This window comes from Rhagoletis pomonella, unplaced genomic scaffold (assembly GCF_013731165.1).
Source record: "Rhagoletis pomonella isolate Grant_MI unplaced genomic scaffold, Rhpom_1.0 Rhpom_scaffold_00001, whole genome shotgun sequence".
In the NCBI taxonomy this organism is placed as follows: Eukaryota; Metazoa; Arthropoda; class Insecta; order Diptera; family Tephritidae; genus Rhagoletis; species Rhagoletis pomonella.
The window spans coordinates 55,701,918-55,710,290 of NW_023458555.1; the positions used below are offsets into that span (position 1 = coordinate 55,701,918).

Here is an 8,373-nt window from a genome sequence, read left to right on the forward strand (position 1 = left end):
GCATATTTGGGTAATCCGGACGAGGGTTCAAGGATAATCGTAACAATATGTTAAATATTTCGAGCTCGACATCGCCTGACCGGATAGCGATGCCCTGACATTCTAGAGTGGTATCCCTGCGGTCGATGTCTGCTTCGATTAGACGATACTGCACGGTGTGGTGCGTGATGAACGCTAAGCCACCACCATTATCTCGCTCGCGATCTCGACGGTGCACGTTGTACCCGGCGCAATTCAACAAAGTTGAATTGCTGTGCTACTTCGTCTCTTGGACCGCAGCTATCAATATACCATGCCGACACATGCAGTTAAATTGAAGATGCTTCATGTGGTTCGGGAGACGTGTCGTGATGTGGGGTGTAAGTGATGTGGGTTTTCTTGCCGCCGTTGGCTGTGTGCGCTGCTGTGATGATTGCCGCCCTGTGGTGGTGGCGGGGGGCGTCGCAATTGGGGTCTGCGACCGAGCAGCGCAACACGGGCCCTCGAAGTTCCCAGTCCAATCATGCCCTAAAGTGGCACCAGCCAAGGCAGGTGTTGCATTTGACTGATGTCACATTACGGAATATCCTGGTCTGACATACCGTGCAGATTGTAGGGGGAACCAGGAGTTGTTGGCGGCGGCGTGTGGGTGGTGGTGCGGTTGTGTGTGTTATGTGGTCTGTCGTGGCGATGGTATGGTCTGTGGTGTTATTATGTTGTTGTGTTGTGGTGACTGTGTGAGGCTGCTCGGGCGGACTGTGGTTAGCCGTGGAGGCTGCTCTGTTTGAGCAATAGGGGGCCACGTACGACGTGGTCCACTGTGTATGTGTCCGTAGTCCCGCGCAGACTCTGAGGTGACTCCACCCCTCGCAGGCATTACACTTGACTGAGGTGGAGTTGTGGTGTAATCGTCTCCGGCATACACAGCAGGTGTAGGTTTCTGGCCCTGGGTTTGACTGAGTAGAAGAATACGTAGTGAATGTAGCCCTATGGACGGACAGCTTCTGAGATACTTCGCCGACCTAAACGGGGTTAGATCGCCGAAACAACAGCCCTTGGTCGGGTAAAACCCGAGTCATTCCGGTACGTAGAACCGGATGTCGTGGTCCTTCCACACAGTTTCGAGCCCGAATATGACAAAAATTAAAATTGGTTTGGCCAGTCGTTTCCGGATTTCGAAACGGCGTCATTAGCCATGGCTGTAGTGGATATCCAGAATCTCCAATCAGCCAACTTCTATTTGCATCACGACTATATTGTCTTTCCAAAAACTCCTTGCATTTACTGTTTTCCTATATGAATGCATCATGGGTACTACTACCATCAAAACGTGCCAGCCAATATGTTAAGGTTGTTGTCGCATAATAATTGCACATTTTTTGATAAATATCCTTTTCTATTAATATAGCAGCTCTCAACATCTGCCCTTGGCTTTTTAATCTTTATGTGCGTGCAATCAATAGCACCAATGCACCCAGGAAAACCAGTAGCAGAAAAAAAGCTGGAAAAGAAATTACCAACACGTGCACATGAGAATGTACAGACTTATAAATTTTAAATAAATTACCTTCGTCGAATTCTGTTTTGATCCTCCAGTGTAGTTGGAAATTTAATATAATTGCACATCAACTTTTCTTCTATGATGTATGTAACTTCTTTTATAGAACGACAAACCATTGTTTTACTTAAAGAGCAAACGAAATCCAGGCCATCATTCCTTAAAAACGATCCCGTTGCAAAGTAATGCAGTGCTGCAGTCATCCTTAGTGCCTTTGGAATAAACGTGGCTCTTTCTCCGTTTTTCATAAAAGGACTTATTTCATTCAATAGAGCAATTACAGCTTCTTTTTTAAAGCGAAAAAGCTCTTCAAACCGAGCTTCTGGTAAATGAAATGGGTTAGTTGCATCCCTTAAATGGCGTCTATGAACTCGTAACATATTCCTTTGGTCAGTTGCCAAAGCAATTAATGCAGCTGCGAGCATAATTTTAAGCTAGAGAAGATTAAGAATTATATGTATGTATGTACAATATGTATGTGTGCATACATATGGGTATAATTGCACTTACTTGTTAACTAATCAAAAACAAACAAACAAATGGCGGATTTATAATTAATATTCCAACTTTTAACTTTTATTTAACGTAAACAAGACAATAGGTGTGTACTCGTATTGAGAGGACAAAATTCTCCAGCAGCAAAAGTTCTGAGAATTTAGCACCATTCGCTCTCAAAGAGACGAAATATCAACAGAAGTACGAGAAAGCAAAATTTGCAAAAACTTGCAACCTTCGAAACAGCTGATCACTTGCACAGTTGCCACTGGTGATTAATTTGGCAATTTATTTTCTGTTTGGTACATTTTCCCCCGATTTGGAATTTTATACAATTGAATAGTTTTCGATAAGAAAAACCTTTTTAAAATACAAATTAATATCGGAATGAATAAGTTATTTTTCTCATAATTATTTGTGATATCACATTACGACGCATTAGGAACAAGAGTATCTCCTCCAAACACCCATCATTGATCCAATAAAATGTAATAGAGTAGGTTTAAAATTATAAAATTTTCATTTCCACAATCAACCTACCAAAACCGAAAACTGCAGCAAAATAAACATTTCAGCATGCTTCATTTAAATCTATTTTAGTACACTTAATGGAAAATTATGGTACAAACGAAAAATGCCATACGGCAACCATAGTCAGAACACACTAAAGTAAACAAACTGGAGATTAATAGCAAATTAACGAAAAATAAACTCAACAAAGGTTGTGCTTATTAAATTTACGCACTTTTTAGCTGTATACTAGCATTAATAATAAAATTTGCAATAAATAACTCAAAAAGGCCATATTTTCTTTTGTTTATTTACAAACATGTGTTTGTGATCAGCTGATTTTCTTACTTGCAAGTTTTAGCTGGGAAAATTTTTTCCAGCAGAAATTTGCAGCTCTCTTTCACATTTCGCTCTCTCAGTTTCCCCCTACGTTGCAAGTTTTTTGGGTACGAGAACGCAAAACCAGTAAAAGTTTTCTAAAACTTTAGATAGTTGGGCGTACGAGTACACTCCTAATTTCGCGCTAGAAATGACAGATGGTTTGTTCCATTTCAATCGTACCATCGATATGTTAACAACTCACCACAATCATATCGCAAGGTGAATTTTCTGAGGGCCTGTGCCAATTGATAGAAAAGTTCTATGGTGGAAAAACTTTTTACTATGGTGAGAAAATTTTACATTTCTGCTGTGCCAATTCGTAACTTTTTACTGCTGGAAATTTTTGACAGTTGCTTTGATGCACAAGAAGACTATCGAGTTTGCTATTTATAAAATGCAGCAATTATATAGAAAATATTTGCCTTTGATGATTTCAATTCTTCTGGAACTGAAATCCATGCATTTATTAGACCTTTTAGCAGTAATATTAGAAATAAAAACACGTCAAAACCGTCTGGTAAGTGTGTTCACAAAAATGTTTAAAACCGTGTACAATTGTTTCCAATAAAAACATATGTCGTTTTAGGGTATTATGTACATGCAACAAGACGTTTATTCCAAAATACTAAGCAGCATTATGAACGGCGATAACAACACTACAAAAATGTATCTTAGGTTGTCCTCTGCTTCGTTTCGAAAAATTGTAACTCACATTCCCAAAAAGCGCCACGGATGGTCAGTGGAGTACGAAGTCATTTGCTTAATAAAGTCTTCAAATTATTTATATTCTTACTCACTTCCAGCCTTCGTTGCTGTTGGCGTTCTTTGAACTGAACCAAACATCCTTGTCAATGCGCTTTTCCAGAAGGATTCTGCGTTCTGAACTGCTCCCTGTAAAATAGTATTTTTAATTAAACAAATACATAACGCCTTTTCTTATGTAAATCTGAAATTAAATCTTACAAGTTATATAGCTTTTCTTTATTTTTTTTGCCGGCGGGACCATGTTCTTTTATTTCCACTCGCTTTTTTTTTCTTTAATTTATGTGTATACGTGCGTTGTTCGTTCTTCTTCTTGATAATGCTTGCTTTCAAATTTTTCACTAGCCCTGCCGTATCAAACATTTTTATTCACCTCATAGCTGTCAAAAATTTATTATCCAGAGAACTTTTCTATCAATTGGCACAGGCCCTGAGTTACAGAAACACTTTTCAAATCGATTTCGATCCGAGCCTTGCGATAACAAATCATTCGTTATTATATCGCAAAGTTACATAAACCAAAAAGACAAAATCACGCGGGCAGGAGAGTAGCCCGTGAGAATCGCATTTAGGAAAAAAGTTGAACGATTTTGACATTAGCCGTTTGTTTACATTTCTTCGTTGTTTACAATTTGATGGTGGCTTTTTACTGCAATTTTCTTCATTTTCGCTTGTGACAACGGGTGTACACATAAGATAAAGAATAATTTAACACAACGGCACGATTTATAGAAGAATTTGCATAATAAAAATGATTTTTCATGCGTTCAACAATTTCGCGGTTTTCTCCGTTCTCTTCGTTGTTTACTTCTTACAACAAAGATGGCGTCGAGATTTCGTTCTTTCCTTCCCGCGTGATCTTGTGTCTTTCGTTCATGGCAAAGTTAAAGAAACGGGCTACAGAGCTAATATTTTACGTCTTGTCATCGATAATATCGAGCATCGATGAATAGCGTGCATTTCTAATACCTATGTAAATTATATGTTTTGTTATTGCTAAGTAGTTTATTTTCCTATAAGGGTTGGAGTTTCCAAAAATCTCGTGAAATTCTTAAAATTCACGAAATATTGCCTGTAAATTTTAGCTTTTTAAGACGATCAAACGAGCCATGTACTGTACACTGTGCCGAATAAAAGTAAATGAGTCGGATGAGCTGGAGCATGTGAATAATAAAACCCCATTTTCAAAGAAAACCGTATATGCAATCATTACATATTTAGCAAAATCAGCTAAGCCACCTATAGATGTAGCGCCGGCTGGTCAACCTTTCAAGTACATTTGTAAGGCATGTTATAATGACATCTTGACGTATGATGAATACATGCTTAAACTATTAGAAATACAGAAGCGTATCCTTTCGTCCCTTCGAAATCCGAACGAAGACATTCCACCATTAGAAGAATTTGCAGATATCGATGCAAAAATTGAAATAAGTGTTCAAAACAATTTCGAATCAAGTGACGACTGTGACAATGCTGAAGAAAACAAAGAATCGTTCACTCGTCATGACGCAAAGGTCGGTTCCAACGTGGACGATAGCGATGATTTTAAAAACTCTCAAGATGCAGAAAGTAAGAGTGAATTAAACGAAAGTATAGATGCATCTATCTCTAGCATTCGGCGGTATAAGGTCCCAGCTAAATGTAAAAGATGTGACAAAATTTTTAAAAATAAATCGCAACTGCGACGACATATGAGCGTTGTACATAAACCTTCTAAAAAAATTTGGAAATGTGAAGTTTGTGGAATTATCACAAAAGATGAAGAATACCTTGAGCTACATAAAAACATTCACGAAGGTAAATCAGATTTAGAGTGCCGGTTTTGCAACAAACGTTATGCTCGTAAAATCAATGTTATACGTCATATGCAAAAACATTGGGACAAAAAGAAATTTCAGTGTGAAAGATGTGGTTTGATGTTCTCCGAAATTCCAATTTACTATAATCACAAACTACAACATGAAGCGGAAGAGGACCCTCTCATCTGTAATGTATGTAACCAATCATTCAAAACTCGTCGTACGTATAGAAGACATTTATGGGTACATCGTGAGGATCGACCACGCTTTAGCTGTGAAATTTGTGGGAAGACCTTTGTTGAAAAATACACGCTTAAAGTGCATTTAAAGTGTCACAGTGACAAAGAAGAAGAACGTGGACGTGGACGTCGAAAAATCATAAATGAATTAAAACAACAACAGAAGGCGTTTGAATGTATTATATGCGGAAATCAATTTTCTTCCCAAGACCTATGTGATGAACATATGAAAGCTCAGCATGACGTAATTTTGAGAGCTGAAAACATTTTTATATAAAATAAAGTTAATTTTCCTAAGATGTATGACTTTCATTTATAAAATCTACACACGCTCCGTCCATTATATGTGCGTAGGTACACGCATGATAAACATATAGGAAGGTAGAACCTCTGAGAGACACTTAGCATTTTTGGTGTTTCCTCACATTGCCTCTTGTTCTTATTTTCGCCTGAACAGAAAATATTTAAGTCGTACAATTAACGTCGAAAGTGAAAATAAAAATTCAAATCTAGGTCCGAAAATTTGCTTTTGCTCCGATTTTCGATGCGATTTACTCCTGAATCGACTTATAGGAGTCCGAACACTGTTCTCTACATTTGAACTTTTTTCATTACAACGTTTTTCTCAACTTGCAATGTTGTAAGTCCAGACCAGACTGGACACTCTGGTTTAAAAATAAGGCGCAATTTCTGAAAAAAAAATCGCCAATTTTTTTAAATAAAATTCATGAAATCGATTTAACAAATCTTATTTTAAATATGAGATCTTGTTATAATATAGTTTTTAAAACCAAAAACGAATATAATACTTTTAACCCTTAATTAGGCGCATGGGGTCAAGGTCATTTCAAGTTGAAAAAAAAAATGTCTTGGAATGCTTGGAGCGTGCTCGCGCTCCGTCTAGCTTCCTAACTCCCCGCGGGGTACGTAAGTAAGTCACGGCCAGAACATCGGCGTGTACACATTTGTCGCTACTCTTTTAAGCCCTGAACCCATGCGAGCACTTATGTAACATTTTTTATTTTTGTGTCTTAAGTTTGAAGTCAAAGTTATGCTTTTCTTTCTAAAAGTTTACTTTAATGAGCTTTAATATTTATGACAAAATACAGATCGTCAACATCAAATCCATAGAACAATAAATTTAACTACAAGAATTTAAGCAAGTATAAAAACATACAGTTTAAATACCCTACATTTACTCCCCCTCCAGTAAAACGATAAATTAATTAATGTTGAATGTTATTTTCTTTTTTGTATTTGGAATTGTTAGTAAATTAGAGTTTTTTGTTGTATCAGAAATTATATTTGAAACCGTTTTAATCATATTTCCATGTTGAATTTTGAATACTTTGTCATTTTTCGAAATAATTTTAAATGGTCCTCCTTAAGGTGATGCAAATTTGACTTGTGAATAACTTTAACAAAAGCGTACTCACAAGTATCCAAATTTTTAGGAATAAAAGAGTATTCTTTATTGTGATGTACAACCTTTGATCTAACATTTGAAAAATATTTTCTTAGCTTAGAAAGAGTTTCATTTGTATTATAAACTTCATTATTATAACTTTTCGTAACAACTAATTCACCTGGTAATCTTATAGTTTGTCCATAAACTAATTCTGCAGAAGAGCATTTTAAATCTTCTTTAACAGACGTACGTTATCCTAATAATATCCAAGGAAGAATTTCAGACCAGTGAGTAGAATCCTCCGAAGCAGTAAGAGCAGTCTTTAATGCCCTATGAAATCTTTCAATCATTCCATTTGATTGAGGATAATATGGAGACATGAATTTTGTGAGATCCTAACAATTTAGTTAATTCTGTGAACAATTTTGATGTAAACTGTGATCTTTGATCTACTGATATATAAAGTGGAATGCCAAAACGAGGAACGTAATTTTGAACAAATATTGTTGCTACAGAATTTGCTGAAATATCCCTAAGTGGATATGCTTCTGGCCAACGTGTATGTCTACCAATGATAGTTAAAATGTAACGATTTTCTTTTGACACAGGTAATGGACCAACAAGGTCCATATGAATATGTTCAAATCGTCCAGGTGGAATGCTAATTTTTTACACAGGCGTCTTAGTATGTTTAAAAATTTTAGATTTTTGACAGCTTATACAAGTAGAAGTCCAATTATTTATCTATTTGCGCATATTAGGTCAAAAATATTTTGATTGAATCAAACGCCTAGTTGTACGTACACTTGGATGTGAGATAGAATGAATTTAATCAAAAATGATTTTTCTCAAAAGGTTGTTGAGAAATATCACACCAAATATTAAGGTTAAGTACCGGAATATTAATTTCTTTTAAATTACTGTTGGAATTTTGATCAGATATGCCATAAAGTGTTTGTTCTTTTTGTTGTTCCTCGAATAATGTTTGAAAATTTATGTCTTGTGTTAATATCGTGTTAACATCTGGAATACGTGAAAGGGTATCAGCAACTATGTTTTCTTTTCCAGAAATGTATTGAATGTCATCTGTAAATTGTGCAATATACTCTAAGGGCTGGTTACTCAATGTCTGGTTAACACTAATCTCCGTTTAAACATCATTATCGACGTGTTCGGCTCCATGCATAAAACATGGAGATAAGTGTTAACCAGACATTGAGTAACCGGCCCTTAGTGTCG

The 8,373-nt window shown here is 36.5% G+C and overlaps 1 protein-coding gene, 1 long non-coding RNA gene and 1 pseudogene across 2 annotated transcripts; 1 reads left to right on the forward strand and 2 right to left on the reverse strand.

Annotated features, from left to right (window-relative positions):
• LOC118751024 overlaps nucleotides 1-2,086 on the reverse strand; it is a 2,209-nt pseudogene extending 123 nt beyond the window's left edge.
• Nucleotides 2,087-3,326: 1,240 nt separating this feature from the next.
• Nucleotides 3,327-4,171, reverse strand: LOC118751593. Its single transcript, XR_004994566.1, has 2 exons — nucleotides 3,887-4,171; nucleotides 3,327-3,814 (listed from the first exon to the last, which is right to left on the reverse strand). It is a non-coding gene; the product is annotated as an uncharacterized LOC118751593 (long non-coding RNA).
• Nucleotides 4,172-4,646: 475 nt separating this feature from the next.
• LOC118746327 (serendipity locus protein delta-like) lies at nucleotides 4,647-6,025 on the forward strand. The gene has a single exon (XM_036480180.1). It carries the CDS (start codon nucleotides 4,795-4,797, stop codon nucleotides 6,001-6,003), a length of 1,209 nt encoding a protein of 402 aa, XP_036336073.1. The 5' UTR covers nucleotides 4,647-4,794; the 3' UTR covers nucleotides 6,004-6,025.
• The last annotated feature ends 2,348 nt before the right edge of the window (nucleotides 6,026-8,373 follow it).